The sequence below is a fragment of the Alligator mississippiensis genome, chromosome 11, assembly GCF_030867095.1.
Source record: "Alligator mississippiensis isolate rAllMis1 chromosome 11, rAllMis1, whole genome shotgun sequence".
Lineage (NCBI taxonomy): Eukaryota > Metazoa > Chordata > Crocodylia > Alligatoridae > Alligator > Alligator mississippiensis.
Window position 1 is genome coordinate 6,449,233 of NC_081834.1, and position 21,176 is coordinate 6,470,408.

Genomic DNA, 21,176 nt, shown 5'->3' on the forward strand with positions numbered 1-21,176 from the left:
GCCAAGCCGAATGGGTGAACCAGATGACTGTAGAGTGCATCAGCTCCCATCAAGGTGACTGATGGTCTGCCTAGAAAGCTTCTGAACACGCAGCTACCAAACAGAGCACAATCTATGCCAATTATGGGTTTTCCTTGAAACTTCACTCGTTTGCCATGGGTTTCTCATGTCCAAGCAGCCTCAACCCTTGTGCAGCCACTTCATGACATCCATGCTGAACTACCCTCAAGGCCATGAAAGAAACCTACACGGCTAATGCTGATCAGCACCCTCAGAAGGTTCCTCACATCACAGCTGGAGATAGTCTGGTTATCAGTGCAACATCTGGATTAAAATAGGCCAACCAAGAAACTGAATTATTAATCCCTACAGCTCTTTGAGCCACTCTGCAAATTACCCCCAGAACCTTCCAGCTGGACTTGCCATTAATCAATGAAAAGCTCTCATGTGTATCCCTGTTCAAAAAGATCGATAGCCTGGTCCATCATCAAACAAACTCTGGACCTGAACCTGGTCTGAGGAAAGCTGGTGTCCTTGTTCACGTGGGAAGGATACAGACAAGCCGAACAGTCTTGGGAACCAGCTAAATGTATTCACACATCTAGCATCCTGTCTAGAAAATCCCGGTCCCATGCTTGTTGGACGTCACCTTCCAAGGGTTGGAGGGGAAGAATCAAGAATTTATTGTTTGATGGCCAGCCTTACTTAGCAACATGTCCTTGTCCTAGACCAATCCTTTTTAGTCATGTCTTCACTTTGGAGGGCAGATTTTGATGGATGCAGCCCAGTGCTGTCATCTATCTGTGCTGTTTATTTTTTCATACCATTGCCCACTCCAGTACCATTTCCCTTGACTCTGATCCATGCCTTTTGGCCTGCTTCTCACAGTCTGCTGTTCAGTGCTAGGCACCCTCTATTTCACCGGCCTGTTGGATAGAGATCGGGGACCTAATGGTTCTAGGCACCCTCCAAAACCATATCAAGAGACTGTCTTTGCCCCCAAGGAATTTACAGCCTAATTAGATGAACAAAGAATGGAAATACAGTAGGCTGACCCCCATTTTACAAAATGGGTGAAGGGGCAAGTCCGAGGCAACACAGAAAGTCTGCAGTCGAGTTGAAATTTGAACTCAAGTGGCCTATGTCCCAGCTCTCAAGAAGTCCTCTGATACTGTATGAAGGTATGATCAATAATTGAGCAAATGTTCTATACACACCACCAGTTTAAAAGCTATGGGGGAGAAGCACAGTGACAGCTTGTTCAACTTAGCTGAAATCCACTGGACTTAGAAATCTTTTGGAAGGACATAATGGAAAAATGGTAAATAGTTTGCAACTAATTAAGGACTGTCCCTGCTAAGTTGTGCCAGTTGGCATTTTCACAGGGCAAGAAACAATAAATACATTTACCCTCCCCCCCCGCCCCAAAAAAAAAATCCCTTACTCAAAGCAATTACATCTGTATTGGATTCAAACTAAAATATAGTGCTTGAGTTCATCTTTGTGAAAACATTGACCTCTGTAAAGCGGCCAAAGCCCAAGTGACATCTAGCAAGGTGATCCGGATCAGATGCATACCTCGTGTGCCGGTTACCCAAGGAGAGGGAAAAAAAACCTCTTCACTCAATGTTTCCCGAGTCTCGAAGTCTGCATACAACGTGCGTAGCTGAGCCACTGCTCTCCACTTTTGGGAAGGGTGGCCTTGTCCCAAGTTTTCTTCAATTGGACACAAGATAAAACCGGCAGAGCAGAATCGTTCCTCCAGCCCTCTGTCCAGATGTCACAGAAAGGCTGTACGTGCAAGCCTTCAGACTTGCATAACCCATTTTTCATTTCAGTGGACAAACATGTTACATTAGTTACCCACAACACTGCAATAGAAGGCTGTTTTCTTTGCTTGCGCTCAGTTAATCAAATGCTCTTTTTAACTTTCTCCTTTAAAAGGAGAAGCCAATATGATTTGGTGGAAACTCAGAATTGGGTTACAACTGTCAAACGAGACTCAGACCAGTTATACTCCTCTCAAGACAGCAGTAACTAATTCTCCAGGAAAAATAAATTCTGCCAGCATGAAAACAACTTCTTTTGGTTTGTGCATAGATAGATAGATAGATAGATAGATAGATAGATAGATAGATAGATAGATAGATAGATAGATAGATAGATAGATAGATAGATAGATATAAGCTCACATTGGGCCACATTTCCAGGTACTGCAATATAGAAAGCACAGGAAAGACTGCATAGGGGCTCAGATTGACTGAAGAGGCTGTGATTTGGTTTTTGCCAAAATTAAGCCAGAAGAGGTTTGGGCCCAATTCAGTCTTATCCAAGCTACTGAGATAGTTCACAGCGCACGTGTGCAGAGCGGACAAACAGAGAACTGTTTCTGACATAAAGCCGTTGAATCCCTTGGGCAAGATGTCCAAAAATGTGAGAAGAGAACGAGACACAGCTCCGAAAGTTTGTTTCAGATGAGCTATATATATTTTTTTTTAGTGTAAATTAAAATCATGCCTCTATAACGATATTGATGCCAAGGGTGCTTCAGCGGTCAATCTAATGCTGGAAAAATATCACTTTGTTGCCAGGCATTTGTCACTGTGATCGTGTCATGAGCTCTTCCAGTGCTTTATCTCTCTGATTCTCACACAGCAGAAGAACTTCTTTGATTTCAGCTTGCTGGAAACCCATATCATCAAACTGAGCTAAAAGATGCAGGAATTCAGCTGCCTGGAAAAATAAAGTAACAGAAAAGAGCAGTTTTTATCAGTCTGAGATATAGTCACGGTAAGGTTACAACTGAAGCAATAGCAGCATTGTGAAACAAAGCTGAAATCAAACTAAATCTAGCAGAATTATGTTACTTTTGGTTTCAGCCTTGCTCTTTAATGCTGAAATTATGCTAGCATATTTTTTATGCACACTTAGTGAGTTGAACAGAGCTACGAGCTCATTTTTAACGGTGGGGAATTATTGTTTCTTCATTTCAAGACTGCATATAAGAAATCATTCAGTAACGTTAGGCTGTAACTTCATTAATCCAGATGAGTAGTGCCATGTGATTGTAGAGCGGCCCCATACAACAGGAAGATGAATGTTAATATTTGAGAGGAAATAACCAATATCTGAAATTCTACTGTGTTATAGTCCATGCTATGAAATAATGCCATGAAAAATAGATCAGGAAAACACACTAAGTGTCATCTGGAATTTGCTGGTAGTGCTGTTGCCGTCCCCCGAGTCCCTCAGTCTGTACCAGAGCCAGCCTCAGTGTTTCCAACAGCATTTTGCCTGCAGGTAAATCATTAATACATGTCTGTGGGTTAGAAGCTGGAAGGTTGTTAACTACTGCAGTGTAGCTTTCCTAACAAGAAGTGAGCGGAGCTCAGCGTGTGTTCAGAAAGTGGAGCTAATGCCAAAGCAGCACAGGCATGAAGCTCTTGGCCAGGTCTCCACACTACTGCAAGGGGCACTGCCTTGCAACCCCCTGCCAAATGAGACTGCATCGAGGCACAGCCACAGTGCTGATGCACAGGGGAAGGCAGGCACTGAATGGAGAACCCGTGCAGAGGTCTGAGCACCCTGTGGTGGAGTCAACAGGGAGATGAGCCACCGATGAGGTTGTGAATTTGTAATATAGCATTTGTCAGTGTGGGGGCTATTAAGTGTAGCAAGCAGGAGCAGCAGCAAAGCAGGCTTTCGCAGATGCACTGGACTTCTAGCGTGTTGGAGCTGTACCCCTCAATAGCTCTGTGTATTGCCCACTATGAAAGTGTCCCTGGATGGGTGGTGGTGGGGGGCGATTTGTCTAGTAAAAAACCTAAGCAACGTTCGTCTTTGCTCTGAATGCACCAAATTGCGTCTGACCTTCTTCTCAGAGTACTGGAACATTTCCATGGCTTCTTCCACCTGCCCCTCTTCATAGCCCTGTTTCAGCAGCCTGTCGCAGGCACTAAGATAACTGAGAAACTGCAAAAGGAAAAGGGAGAGAAAAATGGGATTAATATAAAACACCCCTTCCAGCCAGGAGGGTGGTGCAATGAACACTGCTTGCATATGCAATACATTGTAAAAGAGTCTACCTGCCCAAGCCGCCCAGCACAGGTCTCAAAAGGTGTCCCTGGTACCACCTCAAAAGCTTGACTTTATGATACACCTCTAAAATGTGCATAAGTTATAAGCCGGATCATGTAAGGTACTGGGCCACTCAGCACCTGGCATGATTAGGCTCCCGGTCTGGAATCCATCCTGGAGACTGCTCTTGTGATTAACATGCCACTGGGAACCCTCCAGGGGATGACAGCATCAGAGAGACTCCCAGGCATATGTAAGAACAGATGAAGTGCCAGACTGGGCCAGAGCAATGGTCCGTCTAGCCCTGTATCCTGTCTCCGACAGCGACAGAAGTAGATCCTGAAGAGAGCGATCTCTCCCCTATTCATTACCCTCGCAGGCATCCACCATTATAGATTTAGAGATGCCAGAGGAAATGTCTCCAACCATTCTGTTCAGTAGCCATTAATAGATCTATTGTCCATGAATTTGTCGAGTCCCTTTTGAACCTAGCTGTGCTATCTGCTTCCACCACCTCCCGGGGCGCTGAATTCCATGACTGCACATGGTATTAAAAAAAAAAACACTTGCTCCTGTTAATTTTAAACCTGTCTCTTACTAATTTCAGTCGGAACCCCCTACTTCTAGTACTCTGGGACTTGGCGAACTACAGCTCCCTGTTCGCTTTGTCCACACCCTTCATGATTTTATAGACCTCTATCATATTCCCCCTCAGCCCTCTCCTCTCCAAACTAAAAGCCTTTTTAGTCTCTCCTGATATGGCAACTGCTCCAGGGCCACAATCGTTCTGGGTGCCCTTCTCTCTACCTTTTCCAGTTCTGCTACTTCCTTAACGAGATGGGTACGCACGCAGTACTCAAGACATGGGTGCATCATGGACTGAGCACCTCAGTCTGAGATAAACCACCGCATCAGGATTGAAGACCCAAAGAGCCCTGGAGTGGAGTTTTCTTGGCCGAGAGGCTGATCCCCTGCTTTTGAACGACACATAGAGGCCTTCAAAAGGGAAAGGATTTAAAGTTTATTTATGAACACACGCTCCCAGGTTGTCAACCCATCAGGAGAGGTGCAGGGAGCAATTTTAATATGCACAACTAAGAATTTCCTTCTTTACTTTAAATAAATAGTTTAATTTGCGGTTTTTCTTCATCAAGCAAAGCGCCTTATAAGCAAAGGTTGGACTGAATTTGAAGTTGGAGAAAAGACTGTAAGTGAAGCCTGGAAATGCTTGTGGCTTGCATGTCAGAGTTTTCCCATAACCTGTCAAATGCTGCACGCTACAATCGCACTTCAGGGACCTGGACTTCGTGTCTTGCAGTCTCCATCAGAGATCAGCTGTAGCTTCTCACCAGTTTTAGGGATTACATAGGATGGACTAGATTCAATGCAGGATTACTCCATCCCGCTTAGCGTCTCATGCTTGTCCTCTCTGGTTGTCAATGACTCAGACAGCGGGGCTTCCACCGCTCCCCCAGGAGAAGATAAAAATCTAAGTCCTGCCCATTCTGCATGCGTGAGAAATAGGAACAAAGACAGCCACCGCTGGAGGAATCCAAAACGTGAACCCTGCTTGCAGGGAAAAGATGATCTGTACACCTCTTTTATCGGTTGCTTCTATTCAAAAGAACATCTCACTGGGGTGTTAGGTGTGCGCCAACCTCGAATTCTCCAGGGCTGCCAGCGTCACCTTTGATGTTCAAAACTTCGGCCTTCTATGGGCTTGCTCCACCGCTCTGGACCCAGCGGACAGCCTCAAGGGAGGCCTGTGCGCTGTCATGATTGAAAGTAAACAGTTATTTTTGGCTTTCCTCATTGTTCTTGGAGTGCTGACAGCACAATTCCCAGCAGTATCTTTTAAATACCGTAAGAGTCCTTTGCTGCCCAAAAACATGTGACAGGCAACAAACAATAAGTGAGCTATACAATAGTGGGAAAAGGGCCCAAATGGGCCATTTGAAGCAGAGACTGCAATTCCATAGGGTTCCCTAAGGCTATGCTGGTCATGTGAATGTGACCTATAACCTCAATATAACTTTTACCAGTTAAGCATACTACAAATGAATGGCCCATCAGACTCCAGCAATGCCACAGCAAGCAGGAGGTTTCAATAAAAGATGATCCTTGTTGCTAAAGGTCCAAAAAAGTCTTTCAAAAGCTGAGAGCAGAAGTTGGCAGGATTCATGTTTCTCCAGCAGTGCAGTAATAAGGATCGAAACACGTCATCTGAATCCATTCCCTATTAACAAATCCGACCTCAATTGATTTGCCATCCATACTGATAATTTGCTGCCTTTGTTTTCCTCCAGACCTTCATCCAATGGCGTAATTAAGGCAGGGCAAGCAGGGCAGTTGTCCTGGGCACTGATGTGAGGGGAGAGGAGTGGGGGAAACGCACAACTATGCAGCCACGTGATCACGGCAGCGGTGCAGCGGTAGCTGGAAGTCACCGCTGCTCCTGTGCATGGCAGCTGCCCCAGGTGCCCAGCTGTGTTGCTGTACCTCTGCTTTACGCCACCAAAAGCCAGAGTGGTTGCTGTATTTCTCGGGCTATTAACAGGGGCATATGTTTACAACGTGCACCAGGGAAAGCGAGCCGTTCGGGGACTCTCACGCTGGGCAAGCAGAATTTGGAACCGATACACAATTGGATGAGTTTATCATCTCCAAAAGGAACCTCACGACTGAACGAGGACAGGTGTTTATGTGGCGAACCGTTAACCTTTAGAGCTCCGTCTCATCTTCAGCACGGGAATATGAAGAAAGAGCATACCTTTCCTATCCCCGGGGAACGTACGTGCTTAGGGCCAACAAGTTGTCCATCTTGGTTTTCAAGTATATGAACGCACCCAGGAAAGGTTAGGCAGGCAAACAAGGAAAACCTAAATACGCACTGAGCTATAATGTTTCTGTCTTCCCAGAGCAGTGGTTACACCTTGCATCAGGAACGCTCTTAACCATCCTTAACATAAATCGGCCCAAGTGCCTGCATCTTCTACCAAGGGAAGCTTTAAGTGATTATCATTTTAGCATTATAACGAATGGAACAGCCCACCAAAAATAAATCAATCTTAAGGATCCTTTTCCATGAACCTGTCACTCAAGCACGTGTCTACACCCTCATTCATTATTTTAATCACCATGCTAGAGAAACAAGCAATCACAGAAAAGACAAGCAGATGCAGTGACTCCTGGAACAAATTTGCCCATGGCCAATGTCATCTTAAGGTACCCCGCCGGTTCCCTATACTGCTTTGATTGACCTTCACTAAAAAGGCCCGTCTCCACCAGATCCCAATGTCTGGGGGTTGTATGAATTTGGTTGCAGATCTCACTGTACACTGGTTTAATTCCAAGTGTCTCACAGCCAGTTTGGAGAGCAGTCTATAAATCTCATCATTGTGGTTAGAAGCAAAGCACAGCTAGGGCATCTGATGGCCAAAACGGGTGGAAGGATGAATTCGGAACTAAAGAATGGAGGAAGCTGCTGCCCCTTTTTGGAGCAAACACCAGGCCAAGGGCTGGGAAAGCCACTGGTAAGAGCATCCCATGAGTATCCTATGCTGAAGAACAACACAGATTCTCCGTTACGTGGAAAGGAAGAACATCGAAAAAGCAATAGGAACTGTCTCACACAGTGGATAATCAGCCTGTGGAACCCATTGCCAGGAGGGAATAACACAATTGAGGCTAAGGACTCAGAAGAATTCAAAAAAGGGGCCGGGCACTGATATAACCACCACCCTCCGGGGCAGTAAAAGAGCGATTGTGCACCACCTGCTAGGGCAAGAGGTCTCTGTAGGGTGCACCTTCCTATTACAGCTGGTGGCAGCCCTGGACCACACTCCTGATATCAAAATGGTATTGAACATACATGGAACAGGGGGTTACACTTCGTCCCTTTCTTTCTGCCTGTCAAGTTTGAACCCTTCGTGGATGGAATAAATAATGCTCGCTAAACTGGATTACAGGAAGCCTTGCGTTAGAGCTAGAGCTGGTTTGGAAAGGATGGCCCAGCAGAGAGAGTGGGAGCCTGTGACTCTGGGGGACTTGGGTTAAAAATCTCTGCTTTGTCCCAGAACTCTTGAGCAGCCTTGGGTAAGTCAGCCTGTGCCTCCGATCCCAATCTGTATCGGGGGCTAGTAGCACTCCCTCACCTCTCAGAAGTGGTGAGAAGTGAAATACAGTGGAGTAGGAGGTGCACAGGCACCATTGCAATGGCAAGGGTCATTCAAGTCCCTAAAACAGGCTCTGGTTCACACGCAGAAGAGGAAAACTATAAGTGCGGTGTATGCATTGATGACAGGCGGGAATATTCTGCAACGTCAAGGCATTATCTGTACATATTCAAGCCATCCTCATGCTTTGGTGTTGGAGAGGGACCCAAAACATCGCAGAGATCGGCACAGTCCAATGTTGAGTAGACGAGTCACTGAGATAATGCTACTGACCTCACGACTGGGGAAAAATAAATCCTCTAAAAAGTTTCTGTACTGGGCAAATATGTCTAGGCTGTAAAAGAGCATCGGGCTTCCTATTAAATAGGAAAGCAGATCTTAAAAGACGATGTCTTCAGGCAGCATTGCTTGCCGAAGGTCATTCTCATTGAGGATTTCAGGCACAAAGCACAACCCTCAATCGCTTTAATTCTTACTCAAAATGAAGAGAAACGATCAACTCTTCCCAATACAGAACTACTGAGCCTTTTTCTTAGAGCTGCACCCAGGTAGCCCAGAACCCGCGGGAAGGAGAGTCATCCTTACCAGGTGTTTTCCAGACCACTGAAGGAAAGTAATATTAGCTTCACTAACCTGACCTAAACTCTGTCTTCCCGTCTTCTGGAGAGCAAGGATAGCTCTGCGGATCGGATAACCCAAGGCTAAAACTGGCTCGATGAGGTCACGCTCTTCCTGGCTCAGCGCCGAGAGCAGGTCAGCCGTGGAGTCCGGACGGGATCTGTGGGAACTCAGAGGTCGCGCAGCCCCAGAAGGGGCTGGAAGGCAGGAATAGGGGTTGAGGGACTGAAAAATAAACAAGAGGACTTTATGTTCACTAATTAGGACGTATCCACTTACGAGGCACTGGTACGATGCGACACTATAAAAAGAATTCTCTTCCTCCTCCTGCAAAACAACAAGGTAATTGCAGATACTGAAAAGCACTGCTCTGGCATTTGTCATTTAGTGCAATCTCATTCAACTGTGCAATCGGAGGGAAATGTCCATAAATGGACTATCCCAGTTTTTACTTTCCGTGTGCAACTGCGTGTGCTTGGATAAATACAGGATTATGTGTTAGCTGTCATGCATGCGAATCTTCTGGTTACGCATCCTGTTCAAATGAATCCTACGGTTTATGTATTTATTTATTTTTGTGGGGGTTTTTTAAAGCATCCTTTCAGGGATCAGAACTTGTTATGTTTCCAGGGAAACTCTAAACAGAGCAGAGGTGACTATGCCTGGAGGTCGGAAACTTGGGGGAACCGAGCAGCGCACTGCCAAATAAAAAGCAAACAAAGCAACCGGCAAAGCTATGACCATCATGCCGAGATACCTACAGCAATTTGTCCACAAGGAACAACGGAAAAGGAAACCAGATTTAATTAAACCCAGGCCTGGCTGCAGATACCGATCAAAGGAGATAGCAGGCAAGTGTGATTATGCGGTAAATGGGTAAGAACCAGCTTCTACTGTCCAGGGAATCCCATTCCTATCTATAAGCTCTTTACTTGTCCTAGACTGGCCAAGCAAGAGAGGATGACAGTGCCAGCTGGCGTGGGCAGTAAGGCAGCCCTGTCTCGGAAAAATCAACTGTCTGAACACTTGATCTCCTATGTCAGTGTGTTGTGTAAGCAGGAGAGGGAAAGGAAGCCATCTTCAGTCCTAGGAAACAAATCTCCTACTCAGACACGTGCATCCTGTCTAGGGCCTGTGGGAATAGTTGCGAGACTTCTGGAGTGAGAATCGAATGGCTCAGGACGACAGATTAGCAATTAGATTTAACATCCATCGTATGTACAAATACAGGCATGTAATTGCTCTGTAATTCCCATCTCTCGAAACTTCAAGCCATCACGTGAGAACAACATGGTCTTCCACGCATTTGGGGCACCAGGACTGTAGACGTTCAGCACGAACCCGCTCATCTCTCCAGTAGCTAGGATTGTACTCTATCATGCAATTTCAACTTAAGAGGACAAAGGGCAATGATTACTTTGTCGTGCCGTGGCCTTTACTGTACGGTTAAATTATTCAGATTTACAAACAGACGGTGGCGTTAGTCCAAAGTGATCTCTGTCCCATCTAAACTACAAATTTAGTGCAGGTACCGAACTGGAAAAGCCAAAGCCTCTCTGTTTATGTGAAAATACGATCAAAGCAGGCAGTGATCCTCACAGTAGTCCCCCTTCCACCCTAAACAGCAAGGATAGAAGGCAAATTTAGCAGGAGAAAGCATCCCAGTCTTCCTGCTCATTCAGTGCAAAGCCTCCCACTGCAACAGCCAGAAGGGCCTGGTGGCTTTATGCTGCAAGAAAGCCAGGGCTGGTTAGGCAACGTACTTCATTTCCTGAAAATCTTTGCAAAGAAAAGAGAAATTATTGCTCAATGTTTCAGGAATTCATTGAAAACTAAAATAAATACATTTAATTAGTTGCTGAAAACAGGTGTTTCAGTCGGCAGTCTGGGAAATCCAAAAATATTTGAAGGGGGGTGTTTTTTAGATGAAAGTGGTAATTGGCTTGCAAAAGTTCATTTAATCTAAAAGGCATTTTTTCATCACAAAAAATGTCAGCAAAACTCTTTCAACCAGTTCCCCAGAAAAATGACTCAAGGAATACCTCACAAATTATTTCAGCCTTTTCAGTCCCAATGCATACCAAAGACCAGTTGTTTTCTTGGTAGCTTCCAGTGTTGAGAAACCTGTTTATAGATAATCTATTGCCCCCTTCTCTCCCCCCATCATGTTCACACAGAGCTAAGGGACCACTACAGATAGCACCCACAAATGAACGTGGTAGCAAAAAAAATACATCTTACCGCAACTATGGGCTTGTGTTTTTTTATCGGAGGCATCAACCTAGTGGTGGGCAGCTTCCGGCGACTGCAGCAAGGGGTGGTTGGAGGGGTCAGGAAGTTGCGAGGGGTAACTGAAGGTGCTGAGTAGTTGCAAGGGGTGTCCGGGGGTGTTGGGTAGCGGAAAGGGGTGAGCAGAGGTGGTGGGTAATTGCAAGGGGTGTCCGGGGGTGTTGGGTAGGGGCAAGGGGTGACTGGGGGAGTTGGGTAATCATACGGTGTGGCTGGAGGTGTTGGGGAGGGGCAAGGAGTGGCTGGGGGCGTTGAGTAATCACACGGTGTGGCTGGAGGTGTTGGGGAGGGGCAAGGAGTGGCTGGGGGCGTCGAGTAGTCAGAAGGGGCGGATGGGGGTGTCGGGATGAGAGCTCCTTTCAAAGACCCATCAGAGGCAGGGGTGTATCTTCGAGAGCACCGTCGCAGCAAGAACGGTCTTGGCGAGAGTTTCTTTTCTATGGAGGCTCTGTACAGAGGGTGCACTAGAGCAGCGAGCTTCTTTCTGGCTCCTTCCAACTCATTCTTCACGTTATTAAACAAAACCAGGGACCTCCTCTGCTTGTTCAGATCGGGGCTATTTGATTCACTGCAGTGTCTTTCAGAGGGTGGCTCTAACAGCCCTGGAGAAGTCTTTGGCCTGCGCTGATCCAGCTGAGGGAAGCGAGGCACAGTCTTTACAATGGTTTTGGTCTTCGGGATGATTACTTCCTCCTTGCTACTTTTCTCTGTGGATGATGAGTACTCCTCATCAACCTGCGAGGACTCATCCTTTTCTGAGTACCTCTCCTCGCTTTCTGTCTCGGAGGGCACACCTCTGCCCCTGGGGCGGCCGTAGCTCACATCCGCAGCGCTGAGGCTCATGCATCGCCGAACGTGGTTTCCAAATGTCATGCCATCCCTGGCTTTTCCATCAGCCGCCTCGTTCTTCTTTACCTGGAGGCCCAAGTTCTCTTTCGAGTCAACCAAAAGCAGCCAGCAAGGTGGAGCTGTTGGGACAGCTTCTGCGGTCACTTGATACTGAAGAGTTGCTTGCCTAGATGCAGCCTCAATCCAATACAGCACCTTCCTTTCCAACGAGAAATCGTGCTGCCAAACAGCAATAAGCAAAGCAAGTCAGTATCTGCTCAGGCAGCGCTGCCGAAAAACATTTTATGGGTTCCAACCTGCACTTTGATTGCTTACAAGGAGACTAATGGCATGAGCAAGGGTTTCAGGCTCAGACACCGCGCCCAGCAGCTCCAGCATCACTCCACTGGAGCCGCAAATGGAAGCACGTTCTTGGCACCCGCCAGGGATTTGCCCCAGTAGCTGTAACCCTGCAACTGTATCAGCCACTTAGAAATAACTGCAGGCAAATCGCATGAATCCCCTTCAGAACTTTTTTTGTTTTTTAAATCTTTCTGTGAATCTTAAAAAGCCCCACTATCTTACAGAGTGGAGGTCACCAGACCTTGCTGCCCTACCTCAAGTATTTTTGTATAATCTATTATATTGTTGAAAGGGAGAAACAGAATAGTTGGCAGAGGATCTTGGCAGGGAAGTGGAAGGACCATTTCCATACACTTTGTTTTAGAACATAAATATGCTTGTGAATTAAGTCTGAAGACCTGATTGAGAGACTAGGCCTTCCAACGTGCCCAGAAGTTTGCCAAACTAGAGCTCTTATCGGCGGTTGGATAAACACAGCCCATCGTCTAGGTTACAAATTCTGTTTCTATTTCTTTTGGAGAACAGGGTAAAGCATTTGTTAGTTATGAGTGGGATGGGATCCAGGTCCTCTGATCAAAACCCCAGCACACCAAGGGGTGTCAGTGCTGATCCTGAGTCCAGTCTTGCAGCTTTTGCCATCTCCCGAGAACATTATTTTTCCCAGGATAAACAAAAGCCGACATGCTCCAAGGAGGCGATGGCAGGCCTCTGTGCAAATAGCAGTTCGCAGCCCAGGAGGGTGCTCACCTTGCTGTCTGCAAGCAATTACCCGGCATTACACACGTATTACATAAGAGCGTGCTGCAGTCTCCTCCAGGAATATTTCGAAAAATATCATGACGTCAGCTGTAATAATACGTTAGCATTACAATGCCACAGCCATGGTTTTGGTGCATGCGAGTTGCTTAGCCATTGGGGCAGGGCAGGGCTGAAGTAGTGAAGAGGTGGGATGTGGGTTTTTTAAAAACTTTACAGGTGCTTCAACATCCACCGCAAACAGCTGTAAAACCAGTAGCAGGCTTCTCCCCTGTGTAGTGCAATGACTCCACCTATTGGTGAGAACACATTACAGACATAGACCCCGCAACGCATCTGAACTTGACTTAAAAGTCCTGCCCATCCTGTGGTTAAAACCTCATGGGCAATAATTCATAGAATCCAAGAAAATGAGGGCTGGAAGGGACCTCAGGAGGTCACATCTAGTCCAACCCCTCGCTCAAGGCAGGATCATCCCCAACTGGATCGTCCCAGCCAAGGCTTTGTTGAGCCGGGCCTTGAAAACCTCCAAGGAAGGAGATTGCACCACGTCTCTGGGTCACCCATTCCAGTGCTTCACCACCCTGCTAATGGGAAAGTTTTTCCTAATAAACATCCCTTGCTGTAACTTGAGACCATTGCTCCTTGTTCCGTCAATTGTAGCCTTGCAGATCTGTACCTGCGCACCCCAAAATCATGCAAACATCTGAGGACATGGATATAAACCCAGACTACAGAGAGACAATAGGGGAATCCATACCAGAAACCAAGTTTTCAGCTGCAATATAAACAGGGCCAGCCTGTGAAGACAGAACCCGTGGCAGTATGTGCATACCACCTAGGTAGCTGTACAGTGCTCTTCTGCAGACAAGGTGCCCAGGTGAAGAATTTGAGCTGCACCCTACCAGCTTGCTCAGCAGTAAGGGGAAGTCTCATTTCTATTGCCCATCCAGTCTGGTGTTGGATGAGACTGGAGGGAAAAGTGGGTGTCAAGTTCAGAAAAGAAATATTTCAAGGGTTTTTTTCTCTTTCTTCATTTCTATTAGCAAGAAAGAGGGACAGAAAAAGTTATTCTTAGCATCAATTATAACTTAACTGATCAAAGGTCATCCTGAGCTTAGCAGCTTTTGTGTTAACGTGATGGAAGCCTACCATTTTTTGTGTCTGATGGCACACAAGGGGGTGGTATGGATGGTATCAGTAGTCACCTTCGACTGATCTTTTGCTCAAAGACCAGAGCAAGACACCAACACCAACCAGCCCACACTGCCCACAGAGTAGTATGGTGGGCTGACACCGACCCTGGCTCGGAGGACAGGCAAACTTACCATGGTGCTCATTAGGATCTCCATGCAGTCAGGAACCTCTATGTCAGGGGGGCTGATTAAACTGGTCCCCTTTGCAGAGCCATCCTCAAAGCTTCCGTACGTTCTGAAAGGCACGTCATCCAGATAACCCATCATGGTCCTGCGACACTTTGCAATCTAGCCGACACCAGTTACGTGAAGAAAAAAAAAAGGCAGAGCAAATTGAATGTGAAACAGTGGGGTAATGATACTTCAAGTGTCTAATCTTAACAGACACATGAAAGCAGGGGAGATAAGGATACGCTGAAATGAACACAAATAACAGTAACTCAGCTTTTAAACTCACCGATTAGATGTCCGTGGAAAGCACTTCAATGCAGCCCAACCTAGCAAAGAATAGCAGTGCCCATTAGAGCCAACTCTATAACGCTAAATACAGTCAGTAAGACTTGCAAACTAGAAATATTTAAGATTTAAATAAGCCATGCTTTATCACTGCCAAAGGCACTTATGTACAGCACGCGACAGGGACTCTATTTGGGCAAGTCCCACTGACACTGAAACCAGTGATTGCTCCCATGACAGCATGCAGATTTTTGTCTCGCTGCTCAGCAATTCTGTTATGCACTTAGCTGGGCTGTCCCGGGACCCACACACGGTTACTGCTCCTCTCCAGACAGGTTACACATGGTCCCACGCAGGAGTGCTCTCCACTCATACCATGCTTAAGTCGGCAGAGAAACTGCCAAGAGAAGTCCTTCCATGGATCATTGAGGATGGTGCCTTTCCCCCGTGGACCAGCCTAGGTCTGGCATGATAAGGTTCCCCTTGCAGTCCACATCTACACAAACCTCAAATGTTCCTCGAGTTATGTGATCTATTTTTCCACCCTATATCCCCACCATCAAGAGCAGTACCAAACACTCCTTTATCCTATTCCCGCAGATAACGTCACAGAACTCAGTCTGATCTCTTGGCCTTTAGCTAGCTGCTCCTTAGCTAAAGCAGCTTTCCAATGACCTTGACCCTTGATAGCCACTAAACCCATCTTCCACTGATCAAGTGTCCTATGGTTTTAGTACCTATTGTAAGTGAGGCTAGCTTGAAGAGGTGGCAGAAAGTACCAATGTGGCATTCAAGTCCCCAAGAAGAGCTCAGACTACAGCTTTATTTGGAGGAGAACACACGTCTTCATCCTCGGCTGTTCTCCACCTCCAGTCTTCCCCTACGTTCAAGTTCAGCTTCCCCATGCAGGCTCATTACATCCCAGTCCTCATTCTGTCCTGGGATTCATTATTTCCCCTGTTCTCACCTGCCTGCTCCCTCCCTGTACCTGCCCACTCTGTTCCAAGCCTTCTAACCACAGAACAGAGTTGGGGAAAGAGACTGATCAGCAGAGATAAAGGCTGAAATGGCATCAAAGGCAGACACTTCCCAATTTCCTTACCCTGTGGATATGTACTGATGACCTTGGGGTGGCAGATGGGTAGACCATTTCAACTGGTAAACTAGCAGTCACCCAAGAGCATGGGGGAAGCACAGCTAAGCATATGTCTAGCCTGATCAATGGGACCCAGAAGCCACCTTCATAAGTTCAGGACTCAGGAGCAATCTCTCGGGCTTCTTCCTATGCGGTAGTGTATTTAATGAGGCACATGGGATGTGTCTGCTGAGGAGGCACTGGAGCAATTTAACAAGCCAGAGATTACTGGAAGAAGAAAAATGCTGCCGTTGCAGTTGCAGGCACGGACACACACACGCACTCTGTTGCGATTCCATATTCCAAAAAAACACCACTTCTGACTCAAACGTTATGTTAATAGAGCCCACACTCCCAGATTTACTCTTATAAATCCTTCCCATCAGGATAACATCTCTTCCACAGTTAGTATTAATGACTCAATTTAGTGAACAAAAAAAATCCCCTGGGTTCTGGCTTCTGCTGAGCCAGGGCAAAAGAACCGAACCCACTTCCATAGGGACTCAGCGATGACACTGTGCAAATCGGTTTGTGTAACACTGATCAGCAAGTTGTGATGGCAAATCATCCAAGGAATCTTGGAATTGAAAGCCTGTGCTTATTCAAAATACCTGCAAATTATTCAAAATCAGTGCTTATTCAATGCCTGTGCTTATTCAAAATCAGCAGCTTCTAACAATCTTTGCAAATGTGGCCGGGGAAAGAGTTGGAATCACATTTCCTCGGATGCATTTTCCCCTTTGTTAACCCCCCCAAAAAACAATCAAACCCCACACCTGAGAGAGGGTTAATTTGCTAATGAGGATAACCATCTCAAAAAGGAAACAAGATTTATACAGCAGCGGATTAGGATAGTGGGAAGAATGTGGATCTAAAAAAAGGAGGCATAAGCCCCTCTCAAAGCCAGACGCCCATTCATTAGAGAAGCTGCTAAACACAGCCTCACGCACACTTCCTCGTGGTAGCCAAACTGTTTATGGCAAGATTACAAGCAGAGCCGCGCTGGATTACTAATATGGGGATTAGGTGTGCCCTGTGTGGCAGTGTAAGCCAGATGGACAATAACCAGCTTTGCAGAGCTGCACATGTACTTTCACTAACATATTTCATAGGCAACGTGTTGGAATCCTACACCAAGGTAGACCATCTGCTTCCATACATAAAAGATGCATCAGCATTAAGATAGCACCTGCATAAATAATAGGAAAAAAACAGATTATGTATTTAAAAAACAATTTGTATATGCTGTTTAATTTCCAGCTCTCTGCACTTTGTGTATGGAAGAGCCCACACACGCTCACGCACATGTGTTAAATGTTACCTGAAAGACACTGTGCCCTGCAGAAAGAGCAGGATGCCCTTAATTATGTAATAAAAGGTGTCTCTCAATATAGGACTGCTTTCATTATTGCCAGTGGCAGTCAGGTACATATATGGAGAAAATAATATTGGGTTACCTTCAGCCCCACACCTCTCCCCCCAAAATAGCTGTTATTTTTTATGAAGAAAGGGAGATAGAGAAGTGTGACAATGCAAGTCGCACTGAACAGAAAACAAAAATTGCATTCTGATAGTTTCAAAATATTTGCTACGCTGAACTTTTCAAAATACCTGTACTTATCTATATACTGACTTAATTCTAGCAGTATAGCACAGCCGTCCTTAGCGTTATAATGGCATCTATTCTATGTAAGGGCTTGCATACAGCCAGAGCCATCCCTAGGGGTGTGCGGGGCCTGGGGTGGTTAGCGGCCAGAGACGGCAGCACTCGGCGGCAGTGGGGCTTATGCAGCACTGACCACGGGGCCCCCCAAAAGTGCAGGGCCCGGGGCCAGTCGCCCCGATTCACCCCCACCAGGGACAGCCCTGCATACAGCTATACCAACATGGGAATGGGAATAAGCTATAATAGTAGCATACAATAGACACAATTCTAGTACAGTTATATTGTTTGATTTTTTTTAAAGTCACTCCTGTTCAAAACAACGATACTGGTGCGCAAATCTGCACACACAAAGTGTAAATAGTAAGTAGGAGAGATGCTACAGAGAAGACGTGCAGACACAGCACAGTCACAGTACAAATGTTTTCCAATCTAACCTCTGAAGAATCATGCCAGACAAATACGTGAAACTATAACTGAACCTTCTAATTTTGAAAATTAGTTTAGGGACCTTGTGAGATCATAAAGAAGGGGAATCGCTTAAAAACGAAAGGGCTTCCAGTTGGTAGTGGTTTATAGCAAACTACTTTCCACAAGGATTTTGAGCTCAGTCATTCTGTGGCTGCTCCACATTCACGCCTAGACAGTTGTGCGCTAGGGAAGGCTACAGGTTAACAAATGAATTAATGTGTAGCAGGTACAAATATAAGAAATAAGCAGAATTTGTCAATAAAATGTCTTACTGTCATGCAAAATCTAAACTGCACTGGGATCGGACCCAGAGGGGTCTTGAAAATCTTAACAGTAACCCAGCCTCTTCTTTTTACGATACTTTTCTAATCACATAAAATAGCAAGAAGCAAACCTCCTTGACTCAGCTGTAGGTTTAAGTCAGATTCAAATCTATTTGAACAAAGATTTTTAGAATCAGAACACAGGGTCGCACATCATATTTCTAAGTTGTGCAAGATTTAGTGTCCTTCTTTAGTTCAAGATGAAAACCATGCTTCTCATTTAAAAAAAAAAAAAAAAAATCAACGTTTTTCTTGAAAACAGTGTTGGACAATACAAAATCTTTAGTACTTATCCTAAAACTACATAACTAAAGTGTATTTTCTTCCAGGTCACATCATCAACTGGCATTTTCACATTTTGAGCATTTATAGACCCAGTGTACAAAATGCAGCTTACCTGCGAATGAAAGTCATGCAGCTCTTACAGTGCAGTCGTGAAAGTTGAATTGTTTTTATACGCACTGGCAATTCATCTGCTACTCAGTTCTTTAAATGGGCAGGAAATCAGGTGTTTCTGACTTAGTTTCAGATTATAGTAGCTTAAGAAGGTAGCCTGCGTCACCAAATCCTTTTACATAACAAAGGGCGTAATCGCGTACGGTGAGCATCCTCTGGCCCCCTCACTTTCCGGCCCACTCACTTTTATGAATAGAGAGGGCTGTCGCAGTTGTTGTACAGGACTAAAGTTCTGATTTAAATCAAACAAAAACTCTCAGGATTTGTTCTGATATTGGTGAGAAGCTAAATAGCAGTTAAACATACACACAGCAACTAGAATCCCTGGCATTTCCTACAGCACTTCATTACAAACTATGTTCTACGGTGCTTATGAATAGATAAAAAGAGATGCAAATGCTGCATCTAGGAAAAGCATCAGATTCATTCTAATCCTTTCACATTAATACTGAGCCTGCACACACTGAGACTACCTAACTCCAGACACAAGCTCCAGTTGAGCTACAAACACGTCCTTGTAAAGCCCCCAAGAAAAATTATGTCAACTCTTGTCATTCACCACAAATCCCAAGGTAAGTTTTCCAAGGAATGTGAGTAGGTCCCTTTTTGTAGATCTGATGTGCAAGAATTGGAGAGATGTAAATGCCCTGTCACACGGGAGCCAAGAAGCAGAGCTGCAGCCCACTGGCTGGAAGAGCCACAACTCAGTACTACCTGCATCTCTTGCTGCTCAGTAGAAGCTCCTCTGACAAGGATCCCAACACACGCTCCTATTGCTGTTCTACAAATGGGCCCGGTCACAGAACGACTCTGAAAACAGAGTCCACCAGCAGCAGGGCGTGGAGCTCCAGCGCTTTCCCCACGGGGTTACTTTGCCAGCACCCCCTCTCTTTCCCAGCCAGGCTTTAGGGCTTAGCTTACATAATGCCAAGGCCCGAGCTTCCACCCTTAAAAAAACCCCCCACATTTACAAATTTCCAGTCTTCTCTATATTTATTTCTGCTTTAAGTATAAAAATAAAGTGTACAAAAGTTTTACTTTTGTTCAGATCATTTTACACGTGGTATCTATTTACAAGAAAATAAGTAACAGGGCAAGAATGGTTATAGCAAATCACACTTTAGCTTTTTCTAAATTTTCGTTCTAGCAGGCTGATTTACCAAGTTGTACATAACCGCACGGCTGGTCGACCTTGTTCAGCATAACAAAGGCGGTACTATTTCACAGCGTGGTTTCCGTTCAGCACAACAAACAGATCAAAGTGCCATAAGCTGCTGCTCAAGCATGTAAAAAAGAAAAAAAAAAGGTCTAAGTATTTCAAGGGGTCAGTGCAACTTATAGCGTGCCAATTTCTACCACTAAAAATGAGCATAACATTCTTCTCACAACTATGTAAGAGCCTGCTTACTACCAATTTTAGTTTTTTACTCCTGATGTCTTAGCTTGTTCCTAATTTTATTTTTGTTAAAAAACAATAGAAACACATAGTTGAGCAAATTAGATCTACATGTTTTTCCATCTCTCATGTTGTAAAGACATATTTGAAATGAAGTTACAAAAAAATTAGTATAAGGTACTGGGAAGTTGTGACAAGTCTCAACCCCCCAAAAGCAAAGCTATTCCAAATCAATACCGACTGCCATTCTTAACTCGCTCATCTGGGTCCAGACGCTACAAGTCTCCAAAAATATTGACTCGCATAACAATGCGTATCGATGTTCAACAGCAATTGCGCAGGCATTCAGATGAAAATAACTCCTAATGTATTGTGGCGCCTCACAATCCCAGAATAACTTAGAGATAGGATTGTATTATTTGTCTCCATATGCTCTGGAAGTTATTAATAATCTCTAAAGGGATAGTGTTACCCATCCTTTGTTGCTAACGTTGAAGTTTGTTGGGGCAGAAAAGGCTATTTTTAATATGAAGGATGTAATGTTCAGTCTTGCACACTGAGATCACCTAACTCCGGATGTCTAAATTAGGCTAACACATTATGTCTAAACAATTGTATGATGAGAGAGCAGCATATTGTCCACTGCGAACATGATCATCTTGGGGCTTTCCTTGGAGTCCCAAGGTTGCAGTAAAAGAGCACAGGAAAGTACGTTCATTGATTTCCAGAAGCTCTAGAAGAGTTGGTCCACAAGTATCTACAGCTTCTAACACAAGGACGGGCAATTATTTCGGGTGTCAGGCCGCTTAACAAGTTACAGTGAGCTGTGGAGGGCCACATGGGTATGCCTGTCCCCTGGTTGCCATATTGGGTTAGTCCTGCCCCCTAACCCCTGACCTTTGCCGCAAGTCCCTCCCCTCACCCCCAGAAATACTCCTTTTGGGAGGGAGGGGTTGCCATTTTAGAACCAGAAA

At 45.3% G+C, this 21,176-nt stretch overlaps 1 protein-coding gene across 2 annotated transcripts; it reads right to left on the bottom strand.

Annotated features, from left to right (window-relative positions):
• Positions 1-1,441: 1,441 nt before the first annotated feature.
• Positions 1,442-21,106, bottom strand: UBAP1L (ubiquitin associated protein 1 like). 2 transcript variants are annotated; one of them, XM_019477771.2, is made up of 7 exons: positions 18,748-21,106; positions 14,760-14,799; positions 14,435-14,590; positions 11,112-12,227; positions 8,886-9,095; positions 3,871-3,972; positions 1,442-2,733 (listed from the first exon to the last, which is right to left on the bottom strand). In XM_019477771.2, the coding sequence occupies exons 3-7, from the start codon at positions 14,567-14,569 to the stop codon at positions 2,599-2,601; spliced, it is 1,698 nt and encodes a 565-aa protein (XP_019333316.2). In that variant the 5' UTR covers positions 14,570-14,590; positions 14,760-14,799; positions 18,748-21,106; the 3' UTR covers positions 1,442-2,598. The 2 variants fall into 2 exon arrangements, with proteins under 2 accessions (XP_019333316.2, XP_059570540.1); XM_059714557.1 differs by having other exon boundaries at positions 14,760-21,106.
• Between the last annotated feature and the right edge of the window lie 70 nt (positions 21,107-21,176).